General features: G+C 42.5%; 1 protein-coding gene across 3 annotated transcripts in view; it reads left to right on the top strand.

Annotated features, from left to right (window-relative positions):
- Positions 1-22105, top strand: part of CALCOCO1 (calcium binding and coiled-coil domain 1) — a 1510704-nt gene that overhangs the window by 182431 nt on the left and 1306168 nt on the right. For all 3 annotated transcript variants that reach the window (XM_044083933.1, XM_044083936.1, XM_044083935.1), the window contains exon 3: positions 98-200. In XM_044083933.1, coding sequence (XP_043939868.1) covers positions 98-200 — 103 coding nt within the window. The remainder of the gene's footprint in view (positions 1-97; positions 201-22105) is intronic.

The raw sequence follows: 22105 nt of genomic DNA, 5'->3' as shown, positions 1-22105 counted from the left end.
GGTTTACTACTACTGTTTAAATAGTTCAGTGCTTAATTTTGTTTACTGCAAATTAAAATTTTGAGATATATTACTTGTTCTGCATATTCACTTCCAGGTTGGGTGTACAACTCAGAAGGACTATTATACATTTGTCTGGTCAACAGTTCCTGCTGGTTATGTTGCAGGCTCATCTGCAAATTGTTGTGTGCAGTTTCAAGGTTAGTGTATTCCTTTAAGTGTTCATCTACTTCTGGTTTTAAATACTAAAGCTTTTTAAACATCTGAAAATATGTTTGATAGATGGCATGTGGTCTTCGTGCTTGACTGTTGTCACATTTTTTTCTGTAAGGTTGACAATCTGCTGAAATGGAATTATGTTCTGCACTTCAAGAATCACTGTCTCCTATGTGGGCACTTGGGTGGAAGTGTGTGACAGTTGAGAGGGTGTGAGATGCTGCATCTAAGATTCTACTTTATTTTTTGGAAATCTTCATGAAAGTATCTACATAGGATAAGTTTCTAATCTGTATGACTTTGAGGTTAAAGGTGCAGTGTTAACATCGATTTAGTACATAACTAGTCTGGTACCATCCATCCCTGCTTATTTTCTGCAACTTTTTAAACAGATAGTGCACATTGTTTTCTCACTGCAGGTGGTATTTTTGCTTGATACTCAGATTTCCTTTCCTCTGTGTCACACTTTAATTAAGTGCATGTTCTGTCACCTGATGTGTCATTGCTCTAAGTTTCTGCTTCCCATTTTATTTAATCATTTCTGTACCAGATGTGTAGGCCAGTTGTGTGGGAATTTTCAACTGGAGTCTGACCCACCAGGGCAAAGGCTGTTGACATAGAAAATTTTAAGGGTATGCACTCAACCAAAGCAACACATAGTGGAAAGCTGTAAAGACAATGGGAAAACCTGCAAACCTCACAGAAAGTAATCATACATCAACATCAAACCCCAGACCCTGGAGCTAAGAAGAAGAAATATTAACTACTTTACCACCATGCTGCCTGTACCTGCAAGTCTTTTGATTGCATGACTGTATCAAAGTATAGGCGGAAGATCTTTGATTTATTATAGCCTTTTAAGTGCTACAGCTAGACTTTTTTTTTTATCTTATTTTTGCTTTCCTTGGATGGAATGACAGTCAGCTTAGTATCAATGCCCATCCATCCCCAACCCTCCTCTAGAATAATTGGCTAACCTTCCCCCACCACCAGACTGGGACTACAAATATAGGATCACAGCAGAGCAATCATTCATCTTTAGGGGGAAGAAGTTTGATCAAGGTGTCCTGACCTGGTGTCCTCTGTTGCTAACTACAGAATTTGTTTTGACTGACCTTTTTTCTCCAAGGGTATGGCATGAATTTATATGAATTTATATAAGCACACTCATGTGAGTGTTCCTGCCAATGATGTATTTACATCTGTTCTCCCTATCAGTGTGACACTTGCGCTGTTCTCCACCCTCTGCAAAAGAGCACAACAATGCCAAAAGACATGCATAGACACACACACACACACACACACACACACACACACACACACACACCCACACACAATGTAGATAAGCTTGACTGTAGGCTGCTCAAGCTCATTTACAGCCAGCCAGCCTGTTAGCTTCCCAGGCCACTAATTGATGCTGAGTCAACAGTGCTGCAGGTGGGTGGCCTCCCCCTAGGTTGGCACTGCAGGAAGACTTCTGCAAATGCTTCCCGCTCTCTCTCCTTCTGCATTTTGTTTTCCTTAACACATCTGTTCAGACACCGCTGATCTTTTTACATTTATTTTCACCACCCTTGTTCCAGCATTTTTTCCAAATTTCCCTTTTAAAGTTATTTTCCCATGTTGGCATTAAATCATACTGTCTTTAGCTGGTAGTCTTGTCTCTGATTTTGTTTCTGTGCTTCTTCTTCAGTCGGTTACCACCTTTCTACTCCTAGATGATACACAGCATCTGTATATTACGGTTTCCATTCTGTCTTCCAGTGTGTATATACTGTTAGCAATCTAAATTTCTGCTTGCACTTACCGTCATTCATTACATTTGTCTTTTTGGTTACCATCCCATTGCATATTATCATCTAGTTTTATGTCCCTGTCCCCTCTGACCTGCATACAAGAACACATCATAAAAGGCAGGGGTGTGTTCATAAGGAGTAATGAATGGAAGGATGGCATTTTTGTTTCTATACTCAAAAGTCCTGGCAGTAGTTACTTTTGACATTTATGTAGTGTGCTTAAGACAGGAATAGTGAATAATTATAATCTGGTTTGTCATAGTTTGTGGTGCCTCTTGCATTATATTCAAGTGTAATGATCTTGTTTGTCATAGTTTGGGGTGGCTGTTGCATTATGCCCAAATCACTGGAGTAGTCCCAGCAGCAGGCATAGGTCTTTGGCATCAAATTTCAAGCACTCAACTAGCACCACATTTTTGGACATCAACTGCGGTACAAGGCAAGCTATGCCAAGAGTGGTAAGCCATATGTTTGCTACCTTACTGGTCTTGAATTATCAATCATTTGGACATTTTCTTTCTTTCTTTCTTTTTTACTTAGGGAACTCTGTACGTGCATTCTGTAGTCATCTGTACATGTGTTATGACATAATAGTTCATGCATTTAATAGTTTCTGCATTTACTGTACTGCAAAGTACATTTATGGTTTTCATTAATATTGTGTTCTAACTTTTGTAGAATGGTGTGATACAACTCAATTGTTACTTGATTGATGACCTGTATTACTTGTGTGAGCCTTCACTGATTTATGTTGTGTAGTCTGGTAAACAAATGCAAATGGACAACACTAAATCATGTTTTTATTTTATTTTAATCTGATTCAACTGTTGAGGTTTCGGATCCAACTCTGATCTGGTCTTGGCACCTCCAGATGTGTGGATCCAGGGCACTCCCTCATTTACTGCCTGCACTTGTACTGTTCAAGGCCTCTGATCTCAATAATTTCTTCAATAAGTCAATCAAAATGTTTATACATTTTCAAAATTTTTTCTCTTCTACAATTAGTGCTTTGCATCTTTTTCCTTTCCTACACAACTTTTCTTAGGATTCTGTTAAAAAAAAAAAAAAAAAAAAAAAAAGACTTGGATATTGCTGTCTTTATGATGGGTTATTTTATATGTGTAAATAAATACAGTTTTATATATATATATATATATATATATATATATATATATATATATATATATATATATATACGTTATATTACATATGTTTTTATATATGTTTATGTATATACAGTGGATATAAAAAGTGTACACATCCCTGTTAAAATGCCAGGTTTTGTGATATAAAAAAATGAGACCACAATAAATAATTTAAAAACTTTTCCCGCCTTTAATGTGACCTATAACCTGTACAATTCTATTGAAAAACAAACAAATCTGTTGGGGGGGGAAATAAAAAAAATAAAAAGCATACAATAAGCTGGTTGCATAATTGTGTGCACACCCTTAAACTAATACTTTGTTGAAGCACCTTTTGATTTAATTACAGCACTCAGTCTTCTTGGGTACACACCTGCCATCACTCAAAGAGACTGATTAATTCCAAATAAAGTTCAGCTGTCCTAGTAGGATTTTCCTGACATTTACTCAGTTGCCTGCTACAGTAAAAGTCATGGTTTGCAGAGAGCTTACAAAGCATCAAAGGGATCTCATTGTTGAAAGGTATCAGTCAGGAGAAGGGTACAAAAAATTTCCACAGCATTGGCTATACCATGGAACACAGTGAAGACAGTCATCAAAAAGTGAAGAAAATATGGGACAACAGTGACATTGCAAAAACTGGACATCCCTCCATAACTGATGAAAAGACGAGACAAAAACTGGTCAGGGAGGCTGCCAAAAGACCTACAGCAACACTGAAGGAGCTGCAGGAATTTCTGGCAAGTACTGGTTGTGTACCACATGCAACAACACTGATGGAGCTGCAGGAATTTCTGGCAAGTACTGGTTGTGTACTACATGCAAAAACAATCTCCCATATTCTCTGCAGAAAAACATCCAGGTCCAGCTGAAATATGCAAAACAATACATCAAGTCTCCCAAAAGTATGTAGGAAAATGTGTTATTGTCTGATGAGACAAAGGTTGAACTTTCTGGCCATAGGTTCATAGGTAGGTACTAGGCTATTGGCCCTAGGGCCTATATAAGCCTAGCCAAACGGTACCCTGGCTTTTGCCACCCAAAAAAATTATTTTCCTGTGCCCCTGTCAAGCAGAGCCACAGAAGTGATCCCTGGGGTGAATTTCCTATCTCCCATCCAATCATCAAGATTTTTCTTGAAGAGTGCTAATGAGGAGCTTTGTTTAATATAGATAGGTAGTTTGTTCCAGAGTAAGGGAAGTCTCTGGGAACAGGAATCTATCCCACCAGTATGTTCTGTTTATTGTTGTGACAAGGTTTAGGTCCCTAGAGCATGTAGCTCAGAGGGATTGGGATTTCTTTACGTGGAGCATGTCCAACATCTCTGGGTTTGACATAGCTTTGTATGTTAGGCAGAGATCGCCTCTGAGTAGGCGATATGTGACAGAGTAAAGCTGGAGTTTTTTGAGACTGTCTGCGGAGGGCATCTGTTTGAGGCTGGTAATCCTCTTTGTGAGGTATTTCTGTGGCCTTTCCAGTTGTAGATGTCTTGTGAGGTACATACCAAAAGGGGTGTTGTACTCTATAATGGGTCTAATGAGTGATGAGTAGAGGGGAACAATTACCTCTTTTTCCTGGATGAGAAACCTTTTGTGATGAGGTGTGCCACATAGAAGGATTTCCTGACTACTGTGGCGATGTGATTATCAAAGGAGAGACTACTGCCCACCTGTGTCCCAAGGTCTCTTATCACACTTTCGGTATTAGAGTACTGCCTATGTGGTAGTTCATGGGTACAGAGTTTTTACCAAAAGGGATGACAATGCACTTTTTGGCATTGAGCTTGAGGCCATGGCTTTGACACCAGGTGTCTTGTCTCAGTGAGGCCCTTTTGTAGGATGTCCACATCGGTAGGAGTTTTGATTATGGCTCCTAGTTTAGTCATCTGCGAACTTTGTTAGCCAAAGACGTTCTGTGTTAGCCTGTACTTCAGAGAAGTAGATACCAAACAAGAGAGGACTTAGGACTGAACCCTGTGATACTTCACTTGTCACTGGTCTGAAGATGGATTTAGAGTCTGCTACTTTCACAGTGTGGGTTCTGTCAGTGAGCCAATTGGCAACCCATCTTGTGACGTAGGGATTTATACCTAGTTTAGTGAGTTTGTCTATAATTCCAAAGTGGGGGATGGTGTTGAAAGCCTTGGCAAGATCTATATAGGCTGTGTGAACCACCTTACCCTCATCTATGGCTTTGGTGACCGCTTCAAAGAAGTCTATCAGGTTTAGGAGACAAGATCTGCCTTTTACAAACCCGGACTGGGTGGGGTCCAGCGTCTGGAGATTACCAATGTCATTGTTTATAAGTTCCATGATGATACGCTCCATAGCCTTGCATACCAGGCTCATCAGGCTAATGGGGTTGTAGTTCCTGGGGTCCGTGGTGGCTCCTCCTTTGTGGAGTGGGCTAACCATTGCTGTGTGCCATTCAGTAGGCACAAAGCGTGAGGTGAGGCTATGATTGAACATGGTACTTAGGTGGGGTGCCAGTTCATTTTGTAGTTCATGTAGAACGCAGCCTGGGATGTTGTCCGGTCCCATGGATGCTGTGTTCTTGGCTTTGAAGAGTGTGTTTTTTACATGTGCAGCCATGATTACAGGTACTTTACATTCTTCCGGTATAGAGATGGGCCCTTTAAGGGATGAGAGAGGGGTAAAGTTAGCACTGAACCTATCTTCCAGGATGTTGGCAATATCAGTTGGTTCTGTATATTTAGTGCCATTGTGCTGTAACTCACAGCAGATCTGAGTGTTGCCATTGAGATTCTTGACATAGCTATAGAATGCTTTGTGGTTGTCTTTAGAATCAGTGGCGATTTTCTTTTCGTAACTAGATTTGGAGGACTTTATGAGGGATCTCAGCTTTTTACTGAGGCTGACCACAGAGTTCCTCCAATCATGGGATTTTACTCGTTTTTGCAACAGTTTCTTTCTTCTGTTGTAGAGTTTGTTTATAGCAGGAGACCACCAGATTGGCTTCCATTTTTTGGAGGATAGCATCTTGGTTCTGTTAGGGATTGCATGATCCATGCACTCGTGTAAGTGCTTATAAAGTGCAATTGTATAGGATTCAGCAGTCGTACCTCTATTGTCCGTCAACATGGGTGTCATGAAGTTTTCCACTTATGTCTTAAGAATCGTGAAGTTGACTTTGGAGAAATTTTTTACGGTGGTTATCCTAATGGGGGGGTGGGGGTGGGATGTGGATGTCTAGGGTGATTTGCTTGTGGTCGGATCTGACCAATGAGGAATTGACCTCTGGTGTGGAATGCTCATGTTGGTGATGACCAGGTCTAGAATATTGCTGCCCCTGGTGGGGGTGTGGATAAGTTGATCCAAGGCATTGGAATTTATGAATTCTAGAAAATGTTGAGCACAAGAGTTGGTACATGAGTAGTTTTCCCAGTTAATGCCGGGGTAGTTGAAATCACCCATTAATAGGTTGTTAGGTTGTACCCTAATATTTTCCAGTGTATCAAGAAATGAGGAGTGGGAATCCTGGGGCATGGTGGGGGATCTGTAGCAAGCTACAATTTGCATTGTGGTCTTTCCCAGAGTTAGTTGCACTTGGATAATCTCAGATACATTATGCTGAGCAACTAGCCTGGAGGTGTGGATATCCTTAATGAATATGGACACCCCACCGCCTTTAGTGCTTCGGTCCAGGTTAGGTGTCCGAAAGGTGTGGTATGAATTATAGCCTGGTAATGCAAGGGTGCTCTCTGGAGCCCTGAACCAGGTCTCTGCCTCTGCACAGATGTCTGTGTTCTCCATTTTAAGGAGTGCGTCGAGTGAGTGCATTTTGAGGTTTAGACTTCTAGCATTAAGTAGCATTACCCTCAGATTTTGCTTGCTTGTACCTGTTATGTGGTGAATTTGTCATTTGAATCTTGCCTAAAACAGGCAGTATAGGGGTGGCAAGAGCCTTAGCCAGTATCCGGAATCCCAAGGGCGACAGGTGCAGGCCGTCTCTGGCAAAGCATCGTGGTTTGTCGATCATGTCTTCCCAGGCAAACAGATACTGGATCCCCTTAGAATGACACCAGAAGCTTAGCCATTTGTTGAAGTCAATCATTTTGTCCTTGTACTGTGGTATTATTCTGGGTGATGGCAGGATGCTTCTCAGGGCTAGGGTTATACCTGCCTGGGCTACAAGATCAGAAAGCTCCTCCATGTCTCTTTTCATGTAGTCCAGGGAGGTACATCTCTGGTCATTCACACCAACATGTTCAATAACAGAGTCATATTTGTACTTGCTGTGGAGTGACCTGAGCGCATGCGTTATGTGGCGGATCCTGGCACCTGACAGGCAGCTGACAATAACTTTCTCCTTGTTTAGCCTGGTGAGTGGAAAAGCAGTGTGCCTGACTATAGAGTAACCTATGACTAGAGTGCTGGGTATGTTGTTATGCTTTATGGGCTGTGGTTGAGTAGTTTGTGGGTATGTGTCATTTGGGTTGTGTTGGGGGTGGAGGTTGCTTGTGTTTCTGTTTTGAAGGTCCCTGTTGCTTGGGTAGATTTTTTTTCAGAGCCTCTGCGAATGTAGGTGTGTGTTTTGTGTTTGTTTTGGTGGTGCAGGTTTTGAGGGACTATGTGATGAGTGTGGTGTGGTGTGGTGCAAGTGTTTACCTTCTCCTCTTGACTGTCTAGTCCAGTCTTGGGTGAAGAGAGCTTTGCTTCCAGTTTGGTTATATAAGTGTATCTCTCACAGGTTGTAGTGTTGGGTGGTAGGAGGAGAGGGATGTCTGTGTACATGATGCAATTGCTGCATTGCCCCCAAGATGCCCAGATTCATCAGGTGGACAGGAGAAAACACCGGGAGCTGACCCTTATACATGCCTGGATAGGTGTTTATTTATTATGTACTAGAAACTGTTTTCCTCTAGACAAGTGAGAAAAGTTGAGTGCTGTAGTAATTTGTAGCTTATTTAGTGCTTACAATGAGTTCTGAACAAGTGCTGAGCTCAAAGAAACAGATATGAGTACTGAAACAAGAAAACTGGCTAGTTCTAAGAAACAAAATTAAGCTAGAAGGCTTCCCACCAACACAGAAAGGATTAGGGGTTCAGAAGCTTGCAAACAGTCCTGGATAGCAAATCTGTATCTGGACTAGACATCTTATAGGAAAGGCAGGAAACAAGCTTAGAAAATATTTATTTATTTATTTATTTTTTGTGGAAAGGGGAAAGGAGGAGCAGAAGCTAACTGGGTTGGCCTTCTCAAATGTTCTCCCTGGAATAGGTAGAATGAGGTAATGACACTAGACTGGGAGGAGTGTCCCAGATCAAATTTACAGTAGATGAACCCATGACCCTGTGCACTACAGTCAGAGAAACATACCACTATGCCAGATCAGCACAACTCCAAAAGATATGTTTGGCGCAAAAACAACACTTTGCATCACCAAAAGAATACCATCCCCACGGTGAAGCATGGGGGTGGCTGTATCATGCTTTGGAGTTGCTTTTCTTCATCTGGAACTGGGGCTTTAGTCAAGGTGGATGGAATTATGAACAGTTCCAAATACCAGTCACTTTTGTCCCAAAACCTTCAGGTGTCTGCTAGAAAGATGAAGATGAATTTCACCTTTCGACACTGCATACATCCAAATCAACAAAAGAATGGGTTCACCAGAAGAAAATTAAAGTTTTGGAATGGCCCAGCCAGAGCCCAGACCTACATCCAGTGGAAAATCTATGGGGAGACCTGAAGAGGGCTGTGCATAAGAGATGCCTTCACAGTCTGACAGATTTGGATTGCTTTTGCAAGGAAGAGTGAGCAAATATTGCCAAGTCAAAATGTGCCATGCTTGATAGACTGCTACCCAAAAAGCCTGAATGCTGTAATTAAATCAAAAGGTGCTTCGACAAAGTATTATTTTAAGGGTGTGCACACTTATGCAACCAGCTTATTGTACATTTTTTATTTTTTATATTTTTTCCCCTAATAAATTTGTTTTTCAGTTGTACAGCTTATAGGTCAAATTAAAGGTGGGAAAAGTTTTGAAATTATTTATTGTGGCCTCCTTTTTTTATATCACAAAAACGTGGCATTTTAACAGGGGTGTGTACACTTTTTATATTCACTGTATTTGTGTATATGTATATATGTGTGTGTGTGTGTGTATATATATATATATATATATATATATATATATATATATATATATATAGATGTGTGTGTGTATGTATATATATATATATATGTATAGATATACAGATTTATATATAGATGTATGTATAATTTATCTTTATATAGTTATCTGTATGTATATATATATATATATATATATATATATATATAATATATATATATATATATATGTTTTATATATTATATAAGTATTTACGTACATATATATTCATATATGTTGAGTTGCTTCAGTTGTCTTTGGTTAGACGGATGTAATTCGCAGAGCATGTCTATAATAAACACCGACTACCCATGTCCATGTGAGAGATGGATGCCATCCCTGCGGTGAATTTGTTGTCTCCCATCCATTTGTTCAAGTTACATTTGAATGGGCTCAGTGCAAAGCTTTGCTTCACGTGAATTGGAAGTTTATTCCAGAGTAGCTGCAATCTCTGAGAGATATTTCTGTCTGCCAACATGTTCTGATAATGTCACAGGCTAGGTTGAGATTCCTAGAGCGAGTGACTCTTGTGTCATTTGACTTGCAGATGTTCAGCATATCCATCAGGGCACGGTCAGAGACTGCCCTTTGGGCCAGGCACAAGTCTGGTTTCAGCAGGCTGTACGATACAGAGCACATTGACAAGACATGATTTGGAGGCCCTCTATTTTCTTGTTGAGAACCTCTGTGGTCTCTCAAGCTGCTGGTAAGGTACATTCAGAGGGAAGCATTGTACTGTATTAATGGTCTGATGAGGGTCGAGTACAGTGGAGTTGTAACATCCTTAGACCTAGCTCCGATACCCTTACTTATGAGCTGCACAACATAGAATACTTTCCTTACCACAGTGGAAACATGGTCAAAATTCAGATTGCCATCTACCTGTGTTCCCAGATCTCACACCACTGGGTTTGAACTTAGGGGGTGCTGTCTGTATTGCAATTAGCAGGGAATTACGCTTTGCCAAATGGGATAATAATGTACTTTTTTGCGTTTAGTTTTAGACTGTGGCTTTGGCACCAGTCATTTGTATGTGTTAGCCCCTCCTGTAATATGTCAGTATCATTAGGGGACTCAATGATTGCACCCAATTTGCAATTATCAGCAAACTTTGTAAGCCAAAGGCTTTCTACTTTAGCCTGGACTTCCAAAAAATAGATTCCAAACAGTAAAGGGCCCAGCACAGATCCTTGTGGTATGCTACTGGTGACAGGTCTGGTAGGGGTGGAGTCACCAACTTTGACAGTATGTGTTCTGTTGGTGAGCCAACTGGCTACCTATCTAGCGTTGTAAGGTTTAATCCTCAGCTGGGAGTGTTTCTCAATGATGCCTGAGTGGGGAATTGCGTCAAAAGCCTTAGCTAGGTCAAGATAGGCAGTATTCGCTGTCTTCCCTTCATACAGGGTTTTGACCTTCTCAAAGAAGTCTGCTAGGTTTAATAAGCATGATCTACACTTAACAAAGCCAAACTGGGTTGGGTCAAGAGTTTGAAGGTCACCTATGCCCTTGTTAATAAGGTCCATAATGATTCTTTCCATGGACTTGCAGATGAGGCTTGGTAACACTTTTGTGTCTATATTTCCCAGGGTTGGTTGATGGCTACCTTTGTGCAAGGGGATTACTGTTGCTGTTCCCCACTCTGCTGGAGCCAAGCCAATTATCATGCTGTGGTTAAAGAGAATGCCAAATGGGTTCACTAGATCCTGTTTTAGATTTCTTAATAAGCAACCTGGGCTGTTATCTTCTCCCATTGTTTTTGACCATGGAGAATGCAGGTATGACCTGATCTCTAGAGAAACTAGACCGAGGACTGGTGTCAGGTATGCTTGGAGGTATGGCTAGTGGGGACAGGGGGTGATGTTTGCACCATATCTGTCAGCTAGTAGGTTGGCAAGTTCCTCTGGTATAGTATGAGTGGTACCATCTACTACCAGTTTGTCACATAGCTGGGCATTCCCTTTTCGATTTTAGACATAGTGAAAGAATGCCTTATGATTATCCTTAGCAAGGGATGCTATTTTACCTTCATAATTAGCTTCAATGGACCTTACAAGATTTCTGAGTTGCTTGTTCAAGCTGTGGAAAGTATTCTAACTCTGCTGAGTCACTTCCCTCTTGTTCTTAGTGATCAGTTTCTTCCTTTTGTTATATAATCTGTTTATACTTCAGGTCCACCAGGGTGGCTTTGGTTTTAATTCAGTCAGGCATAGCTGAGTCTATACAGTTGCTTAAGGGTTTATACAGAGCATTTGTGTACACCTCTTCTTAGCGGTCATTGTTGTCTGTGATTTGAGGGGTGTAAAACATTTTATACCATTGGTTAGCAGGCTATAGTTTGCTTTGGAAAAGTTTTTTAGTTTTTTTTTGCTTCTGTAGTGGTGACAGGTTCATTAGTTACTTTGAATGAGATTCCTTTATGGTCTGACCTTACTAGGGAGGGCATCACACAGTGGAGAGTGCAGTGACCCCCCCCCCATGTTGATGAGTACTGTGTCTAGGACATTTGAGCCCCTTATGGGGGTACAGACTATCTGTTCCAGAGCATTTGTATTGACAAAGTCCAGGAACCTCTGGGCGAGCATGTTCGTGCTGATGTATGTCACCCACTTGATGGGAGGATAGTTGAAATTTCCCATGACTAAGGTGTTGGGCTGCATGGTGAATGACTCCAGCAAGTCTAGGTAGGTGATGTGCTTTTCTTGGTTCATTGTGGTGGTACCTATAGCTACCAATTATGTGATAGGATATTTTGCCTATAGTTAATTGGACATGGAGTAGTTTGAGAGAGTTGCACTGTTTGACTAGTCTCTCCGTGTACTTGACTTTAATGAAGATGGATACACATCCACGTCTGGTTCTTTCATGCTTATTTTGAGGTCTGAACGTGTGGAAGGAATAGTAGCCTTGCACAGCTGGGGTACTCTCCATGGCTTTGAAACATGTCTCAGTAACTGTACAGATGTCAGCATCTTCCAAGGTGAAGAGTGCTTCCATGGAGGGCAGTTTCATGTTTAGACTCCTAGCATTAAGCAGCAGATCCTTGAGTGGATTTTTTTTTATGTCTGAAATGTTTGGTTTTGACATTGCCTAAAAAAGGCACTATGCGGAAGGCAAGTGCCTATGACAGTATCTGAAAGCCTAGAGGAGAGACGTGCAGACCATCTCTGGCAAAGCAGTGTGGCCTGTCGACCATGTCTTCCCAGGCTGACAAATAGTGGATACCTCTGGAATGACACCACAAGATAAGCCAGTTGTTGAAGCCAATCATTTTTTGTTTATATTATGGCATCATCTTGGTTGAAGGTAGAATGCTGATTAGTGCTAGAGTCATACCTGCCTAGGACACACAGTTTGAGAGTTCAGTCATGCCTGTCTTCATATAGTTCAGAAAGGTACATCTCAATTTATTCACCCCAACATGGACTACAACAGAGTCATAACGGTACTTGTTGTCAAGTGACTTGAGTGCATATGTGATTTGATGGATCCTGGCATCTGACACGCAGCTGTGACCTTCTCCTTGTCCAGCCTGGTGAGGGGGACATCTGTGTGTCTCACTGTGGAGTCATCTATGACCAAGACATTAGTTCTTGAGGTGATTTGCCTTAAGGGTTTGTTTGTTGAGACACTGGTGTATGTTTTATTATGTGTAGTGGTTTCTTTTGGCATAGCGGTGTGTGCAAGTGGTTTACATTAGGGAGGTCTCTGATCATTTTGTGTGAAAGGTGAGGTGTGTGCTAACAATCTGTTTGATGTCTGGTCTGTTGTTATATGAGAGAATGGATTCCAATTTCATAGCGTGATTACATCTCTCACGTAGGGTATTTGTTTTAGGAGTAAGTGATTGTCAGTATACATGAGGCAAATACTACATTACCTTAACATGCCCATGTCAGTCAGGCTGACTGGTGAAAAGATGGGAAACTGTCCATCCACTATAGTAGGTGTTTTATCGTATGTACTATTAGGGAAGGGACTGGGCTAGTTTGACCAGCTTTTGTGCTAGGACTAACAAAGGTGCTTGTTCTCTTGAAGGCTGTTGATGGTTAGACTGCTCAGTATGCCTGTAGTACAATAGGGAAGCTTGGGAGGGTTCCACTGACAAATGTCTAGGAAAAATTTGAGTTTCAAGGTGTTTGTGCCTATACAGGGCACCCCTAACCCCTGTTGTATGGTGTGCTGCAAAGCGCAAATGCGAGTCTTAAATACAAGTGAAAACAAGACACTATTAAGCTAATCTACCAATAGGAAAGCACACAGTGAACTTTCTTCCAGCAATCCTCATCTCAGACAAGGCTAGATCCACACTCTTCTGCCACATGGGTATAGGGGAGCCCTTATTAATGTAAGATGGCTGGTTTACTGCTGAAGTGTATCAGTAATAGGCTAGATTCAGCAGGTCTAAATCTATTCTATAATATCTAGGTACCAGAGCAGTGCAAATCGAGTGCAAGGAAGTACAAAAAAATACTTGGCGCCCTTTTGTGCATTTCCCAGCTCAGATAGACTAGGTAAACACCTACTGCCACCAGATGAACAATCCCAGCCCTCCCAATACAAAAGCACAATAAAGGAGTATCTGGAGTGAATTGGTACCACAAACAAACTTAAACGGTATAAGTTTAGATCTGATGTCAATTTTCATTCATTTCTCAACTAATGGGTTCTGATCTGATCCTTGGATCAGACTTGGCAGTTACACTAGCTCTTGGCCTCCAAAAACTCTCGAGCTCCTTCCCTACCCATAATGCACCAACCTCTAACATCTCTCAGATCTCATTTTTCTGCTTTCACATCTAAATATGGTCAACTTCAGCTCTCCAGTGTAGAGTGGGAGATAACTTTTTTTTTTATTTCTTATCTAAAAACTACTTATTTATGACTACTTATTTAATTTTTAATTTTAGTTTTAAGTTGTTACTGCTGTTGTCCTTTTCTCTTCATTGGTAGGCCTAGCCTTCAAGTGTAGAATGAGAGATAAGTCTTTTTTGATATTTCTTTGTCTAAAAACTACTTATTTATGACAACTTATTTAATCTTTAATTTTATTTTTAAGTCATTACTGCTGTTGTCCTTCTCTCATACACCTTTAAGTGTACTCTTTCCTACCATCATTGGTAGGCCCAGCCTTCAAGTGTAGAGTGAGAGATGAGTCTTTTTTGATATTTCTTTATCTATAAACTACTTATTTAATCTTTAATTTTAAGTCATTATTGCCGTTGTCCTTTGCTCATACACCTTTAAGTGTAGGCTTTCCTACCATCGTTGGTAGGCCTAGCTTTCCTTCCGTACTCCCTTTATACTTGGTGTATACCTCTTTCCTTACAGTAGTCCTTCTCTTTCTGGATGAAAAAAAAAAGGTTTAGTTTAGTACTTTTGTTATTACTATAGTTTTTTCTTTTCAGAATGTCTGAAAAAGGTCCTTCAGGATTTAAAAAGTGTGATGTGTGGGCACAAGTTGCCTTATTATGCCCACAGACTTTGTGTATATTGCTTGAGCCTGAATTATTTACAGTAGGATTGCAGTATCTGTCATGGGTTCAACCCCCAAGCAGTAGGTGACAGGAAAAACAAATTGATTTGAAAGGCTTGCTGCCAACTTTCTTCTATGAAACCATTACTGGGGCTCAATCCCCCAAACACAAAGCTAGGGACTCTACAGAAAATCTAAACACTCTGAGTCTTCAGCCTCTTCTTCCTCAGAACCTAAAAAGAAGAAAGAAAAATCAGATCCAAAATTACTCACGGTCTGACCCTCATTAGATCTGATCAAGCCTGTTCTGGATCCTACATCCTCGGATCCAAAACCTTTACCAAGGACAACTTATTATTCTCATCTGAATCCAGTCCTATCCAGAGTGCCTTCTCCCTTTTTAGAGAGGCACTCTAAATCATCATGTCTCTTCTCATTCCTCCAGGCGTTTCATGGAAGCAGATGTGGAGAGGATTATGAGAAATTGCTTCACTATGCAATTTCAGATGGGAGTTTTCACAGCTCCTACCCTTTAGGGTAAGGAAGTCTAATCATCTACTACTCCACCCATTATAGCTCCTTCTGTAATCCAACCTGTTGTCTTAAAGTCCTTGGATCTGAGTGTTCTGGGTCTATCAGGTTTGGATCTGAAAAAAGCACCATTTTTGGGTCTGAATACTGCTCTGAGTGCACTGGCTCTGAAATCTTCTGAGCAGGATGACTATAGGAGCCGAAGCATCCCTGTTGAATCTGAGAAGTTGTTGGAGTCCTCTCCAGGGTTTTTGGAGCAATCTCTTCCTCTTGGATCCTTGGCACTGGACATTTCGGCTCCAGATTTTGCCTTAGGTGGATTATTCCCAGGGTGGAGGGAGGTGACGAGTCAGAAGTTCTTGGCTCTGCTGTCTTCCTTCTCTTAAGAGCAATCTGCCTTTGAGGTAGTGAATAGAGTGTTCTTGCTCCAGCAGGTCAGATGGGTCCTTCCCATCAGATCAATCCTCTACTTTTCAGATTACTTTACACTGTAAACCTCAACATTCTACCCCACAGGGACTGCCAGCTCAAAGCTTCCAGACTTCCCAGCAGGGTATCCTAATCCCTCCTGATACTTCACTGGACCACCCCACTGAAGAAGTCCTAGGAGGAGAAAGTGCAAAAGTAGGCACTTGAATTCTCCTCAGGAGTCAGTCACTGAGGATATGAATTTCAGTGAAGGAAAGGGTCCCCCAAATCACCACACAATGTCATCTCATTTGGAGATATTCTTGAGATCTTTAAGCAAGAAGGGGGGGGTCTTTCCAAGACCCTTCGGAGGAATCAGTATTTCTGGAAGCCTTTGGAGCTGGTCTATCTACCTCCGGGGTTACTACATCCACTGATCAGCTCATTGAGTTGGCCTCTAGGTGTGCATGGTAGGAACCTGATAAATTTGAGCCAGTCCCCAAGAGACCAAACCGGAGTCTGGCTCCACCAATAAGCAGAGAATTTTGGGGTAAAGGGGTGACAGTAGATGCCATGGTCATGGCAGCAGCTACAAAAAAGGAACTTGCGGAACAGAATTCCACTGTCTATCCTCCTAACAGAGAGTCTAGGGCTATTGATATATTTGGGAAGCATGTTTTATGCTTCAGCGACTTTTGCTCTCAGATCATTGAGCTATCTGGCACATTTTACAAGGCTTCAAAGATATTTGATTAAAGAGCTATTGAAATCTCTTTCTGGAACTGAAACTGCTAAGGCTTGATTTTTCGGTAGTCTGTCAGCTGTCTATCCTACAAGCTATATCTATTTCGTCCATGAGGCTCATCTCGCATGCTGCAGAATGCACCTCAAGGGCCACGGATTCAGGTATTTCCATCAGGAGGCATGGCTGGATGTGCCTGTGTGATTTTTGTGGAGCCCTTCAAGTCCTTGTTTGTCAATGCTCCTTTCGACAGCACTTCTTTTTTGGCCCCACAGTGAAAGATACACTCTCCAAGTTTGAGAAAAATGGAAAGACCCTCTTTGCAGTAGGTGTGTGTTTTTCAACCCCTTAAAGGACCTCTTACAGGAATCAGCATTGAGGTTGAAAAATATAGTTCAGAAAGTCCCAGGGTCTTTTCCAGGACACACATGGAAATAATTCATCCAGAGACAGAGGGGGGAGCTGTAATGTAAGGTGATACCCCTGTGGCAGAGGAGGCCCACAAAACCAGGGGTCTAAAGATTCCTCTTCCAACAGATGCTTTCAGCGCTCCTGAAAAGAAGTCCGACTGCCATCTCTGGAGGCAGTTGGGGGTGATTTATCTGTGCACTAGGGAGCCTGGCTAGATATAACAAAAGACAGTTGGGAACAGAAAATTATTTTCAGAGGTTATATAATTCCCTTTTCCCTACCTCCTGCATTATCAAGAACATTTTCCAATGTTCCACCCAATCAGAGGAAAGCAGCAGAACTAGAAATCCAAAAGCTGCTAAGAAAAAGACTAATCCAGGTGGTCCCACCAGACCAAGTAGAGTCCGGAACTTGCTCAAGATTCTTTTTATTGCCAAAGAAATCAGTGGACTGGAAACCAATTTTGGATCTCGGTGTACTTGAACAAGTCAATTTGACACACAAAGTTCCGGATGGTCAGGGTTCAGTCTATTCTGCCCTTTCTGGGTAAGGATGACTAGATTTGCTTGATAGATCTTCAGGATGCAAACTATCAGATAAAGATGAACAGACAATCCAGAAGGTACTTACACTTCCGGCTGGGAGACAGATCAGTTCAGAGCACTGTCCTTTGGCCTCACCACAACCACAGAGATGATCTACTCCATGATTGGCCCCCCCAGTCTTCTGTATGCTTATCTTCTGACTCCCATAATTCCCAAATTCCTGCAGAAAGCAGCTTGGTTGAAAGTCATCTTCTTTGCAACTTACTGTCCTCGACATATTTGGTTTCCCTTTCTTTGGCCTCATCTAATGTATCCACCTTGGATTCTGGATCCAATTTCAGACCTCCTATCTCACCAGATAGGCATGTTTCACTGGATATCTCAAACCTCAAACTAACAGTGTGGTTTCTCCAGTTCCTTTAATAGCCAGATAACCAATGCTCTCTTCCTCTGTCCATTCCATACTTTTATCTTCCCATAAACTTTCTACTGGGAAACTCTACAGCAGTAAATGGAAAAGGTTAATTTGTTGAGCAGAGCAAAATCAGATAGACCCCTTCACAGTTCCAATTCAATCTGTTCTGGAATTTTTGGTGAGTTTATTTAATGAGGGTGCTACTTCATCAACTATTAAAGTCCAGTTGGCAGCAATGTCTAACTTTCATGCAAGATTTCAAAATTCTTCCCTGGCTTCCTCTAAACTATGCAAGGCCGTTTTGAGAGGTACTTGTAGAATAGTGTGTGTTTGTTGTACCTTTAAGAAGCATTTCCAAGGACAGCACATGCATATAAATAGTAAGCACATGCTAGCTTCAGTGTCATTTTGAGAGTGCAGCCAGAGAGTGAGCATGTATGACTGTGTTAGCTAGTTTGTTTACAAGTTTATCTAAGTTAGTTATTAAGCCTCAAGCCTGATGTGTTTCTACATAATAAAGCTGCTTGAACAGAACTCACAGATGTTCATCTGTTTTGTCCTGATCAGACGAGCGACATGGTGTCAGAACTGGGATTCCAGAGACTGCTTTTCAGAGCCACGAGGTGCATAGTTAACAGTGAAGGTAAACTAAGTGAACCGGGTACAAAAAAGGGCTAGAAACGAACTAAAGGTAATGAAAACTTGCACAAATGATTTATTTTATTAAAAAGATAAAACCGAGAATTACAAGGGCACAGAACACATTGTTAAGCAAACGAGAGGCACAAAAAGTGTATAAATTAAACAAAATGTTTGAAATTAAGATATTTCATAAAACGATTATCAGAAAAGCACATAAGGGGTTTGGAATTACCTCGGAATAATAAAACGAACATGTTTAAATTAAAACAAGCATGTTTAAAGTAAAACAAGCACAAGAAAAGCATAACGGGCATAAAAAAGATTAAACGAGCAAAACGAAAATAATAAAGGGCAATAAGGGCACTTAAAGCATAAATAATGCAAGGTGACTGCATGTTTTTGGCAGGATACTGTGTTTTGGCATAAACTATTGATGTAATGGGATCCTATCTCGCCTACATTCACAACATATGGGTTCACTCGGCAACTAATACACTAGCACGAAGTCTCTCATTGGCTGGGCTACTCCCTATCCCAGGATGCACTACACCTGCTTCCCCAGATCTCGTTTGCCGCTTAACAAGCTGGACGTGGTCTCGACTTGGCTGGAGCTAAGTGGTTATTTTTACCTTATTGGTCCTTGACCTAGGGAATTTTTGTCCATATTAACCAAACAGCTGTTTTAACAGCTATTTCTTGCTATTTCTGATTGTTTTTTTGTTGAGTGCTTGTTTCCAGAAATTTAATTTGTTCAGTCGGGCAAGGCCCGTTTAAGTTAGAGGGCCTTTGCCCTACCTTTGAGTGCTAATTGTTTTTTATTTACTTTTGGTTAGTTGTTTTTCGGGCAAAGCCCGTTTAAATTAGAGGGCTTTGGGCCGTTTAACTTGTTTAAATTGTTGTGAAGTAAACTTTCATCAGTACTCGCGCCAGTGTGTCTCGCGCTTTTCACTTGGCGCTTTTTGTGTATAGTGCTATACTTGTTGTGGTAGACTAGTTTTTCCTTAGAGTTTGTACTTGTTGTGGCTTGTATCATGTCTAAGGAACAAAAGTCAGGTTTTAAAAAATGCACTCGGTGCAAATACAAAATGTCCATTACAGACAGTCATTCAGTTTGTGTTTATTGTTTGGGGCCGAAACATCTGCAAGAGACTTGTAGCGTCTGTCATGCGTTCTCATCTAGAGTTCTTCAAGAACGCAAGAACAAATTAATATTGAAAGGACTTATCAAGCCTTCTTTTGAGGAAGCCTTAGATCTTCCTGTTGCTTCCAAAAAGAAAAGATCGTCGGCTCCGACAAGTCCGTCGGAGCCGACTTCCAAAAAGACAAAATTGACCTCTTCTTCCTCGGCTCCACTGACTTCGGGGCTGAGGGTCGAAGAGTCTGCCTCGATACCTCCTACCTCGGCTCCATTGTCTTCGGAGCCGCAAGTTGGAGTATCGAGAGGTGAATCACCTCCATCGGTTCCAATGGCTTCGGAGCCGGTGGAAGTGTGCAGCTCAGACTCTTCCCTCTCGGCTTCGAAGAAGGCTCCTTCGGTGCCGATGGTGGTCCATGCGGTGGTGGAGTCGCCGATAGCATTGGAGCCGTTTGAGCCGGTCCCTTCTCTCGGAGCCGAGAGGAAAGTCTTCTCGATTGTCTACCTCCTCTAAATCATCGAGACTTTCAGATTCGGACCTGGATAGGGTTTTACAGAGGCTATTCCAATCTCCAGTGTTTACTAAATTGGTCTCGGCTCCAGCACAGTTAGCTTCGAGCTGATCCCCTCCAACACATTCGATTCCTCCTCCAACCTCCTCGGAGCCGTTGGAGTCGGTGGTGGTGGAGCAAAGCGAGCCATACAGTCGAGCAGAGACCCTCGAGGTCTCTCGGTTCCGACTGTGCTTCCTGTCCTCCGGTTCAGGGTTTGGTACTGCGACCTCTTCAGCCGGGCCCGAGGGAACACTTTGGGACTGGGTGCTTGTGCCTAGTCTTCCTCTCGGAGCATCGGCTGCTGGAATTCCCAGTGCCATCGTGGCCTCTAGACCAGTGACCTCCTTGGATTCTGGAGGTCCGGCCTTTGAGGCCATGAGGAGCGTGCTGGCCATGCCTTTGCCGGTTCAGCAAGATTCTACCTCACCGTCCCTAGATTTGGAGACTGGTGCCTCTGTTGTGTTGCAGCCCCCCGGCAGTGGGGCCCCAGGGCCTGAGGATACCCCCATTTCTTCCGGTGGTCCCTCTGAAACTGCTTCGGACGAACCCCCACGGAAGAAATTGTGTAAGAGGAAGCACGTAGACTCCCAAGATGAGTCTGTTACATCGGATACTGACCTCGATGACGCAGAAGGGTCCCCCAAATCATCTTCGGATGATATCTCCTTCTCAGATATCTTGGAGATTCTGAGACAGAGAGGTGACTGGCAAGCCAAAACCCCTTCAGCTGAGGAGTCAGTCTTCCTCAAGGCCTTTGGGGCCCAGCCTTCCGCCTCCTGGGTGTCTCCGCCCTCGATGAACTCCTTGATTTGGTTTCTCAAGGTGGGAACACCCTGATTCTGTGGAACCGGTGCCTCGAGGCCCAATAAATTTTGTCAGCCCCCAGAAGGAGTTTCTCACAAAGGGTGTGCCTGTAGATGCTTTGGTGGTGGCTTCTGCCACACAGCAGAACGTGGCAGAGGCTTCGACGTCTATTCATCCTCCTAATAAGGATTCTAGGAGCATGGATAGGTGGAAGCATACCCTCTCTTCAGCGGCCTTTACCTTACGGTCGCTGAACTACTTATGTCATTTTACGAGGCTCCAAAGGGATCTTCTCAAAGAGCTAAATGACTCTCTTGTTGGTAATCTACCTGAGGCGCTGGCCCACTGTTGGCGCACAGATGACTACCCTCTTTTCTATTGTTAACTCGTCCATGAGGCTCATTTCATATGCAGCGAAGGGCGTAGAGCAGCGGAACAGGCGTTGCCCTCAGGAGACAAGCCTGGTCACGCTTGTGTTCTTTGAGGCCTTCAAGTCTTCCTTCGACGCCTTTGATGGGTCATCTTTGTTTGGACCCAAGGTGAAGGACACACTAACTCGGTGCGAGCAGGAGGGCAAGACTTTGACTGCCGTTGGGGCCCGATTTTCTGCTCCTTCTAGGCCTTACCCCAAGGCTGGGAGACGAGGGAAAATGTGGTTAAAAAATCCCAGAAGTCTTTCCCTACTCCACCCAGTGATTCCCCCTCCAGAGGCAGGGGGGGGATTTTGGAAGACGCCGCCCCAGAGGTGGCAGAGGCCCCCGTAACTCTGGAGACCGCGATTCCTTTCGTGGTTCTTCATACAACCAGCGTTCCTGAGTTGTTGCCCGACTGTGCAACTCCGAGCCAGTCGGGGTCGCTTATGCGCACCCACAAGCTTGGGAATCCATAACAAGCGATCAGTGGGTGCTTCGCGTATTACCGGAGGATATATCAACCCATTCAACAAACCCCACCCTTCTTTAAGGGAAATCCCGGACGTACCACCCAGTCAGCGGGATCAGGCAGAATTAGAGGTTTCAAAGCTGCTAGAAAAAGAGCCATCCAGCCTGTCCCCATCGACCAGATCGGATCAGGAACTTACTCAAAATTATTTTTGGTACCAAAAGACAGGGGACTTCAGGCCCATTTTGGACCTCAGTTCATTGAATCGTTTCAG

The sequence above is a fragment of the Protopterus annectens genome, chromosome 9.part0 (assembly GCF_019279795.1).
Source record: "Protopterus annectens isolate FY-2018-M chromosome 9.part0, PAN1.0, whole genome shotgun sequence".
NCBI lineage: Eukaryota > Metazoa > Chordata > Ceratodontiformes > Protopteridae > Protopterus > Protopterus annectens.
The sequence above is the reverse complement of the archived record's forward strand: the minus strand, read 5'-3'. Positions and strand labels throughout refer to the sequence as shown.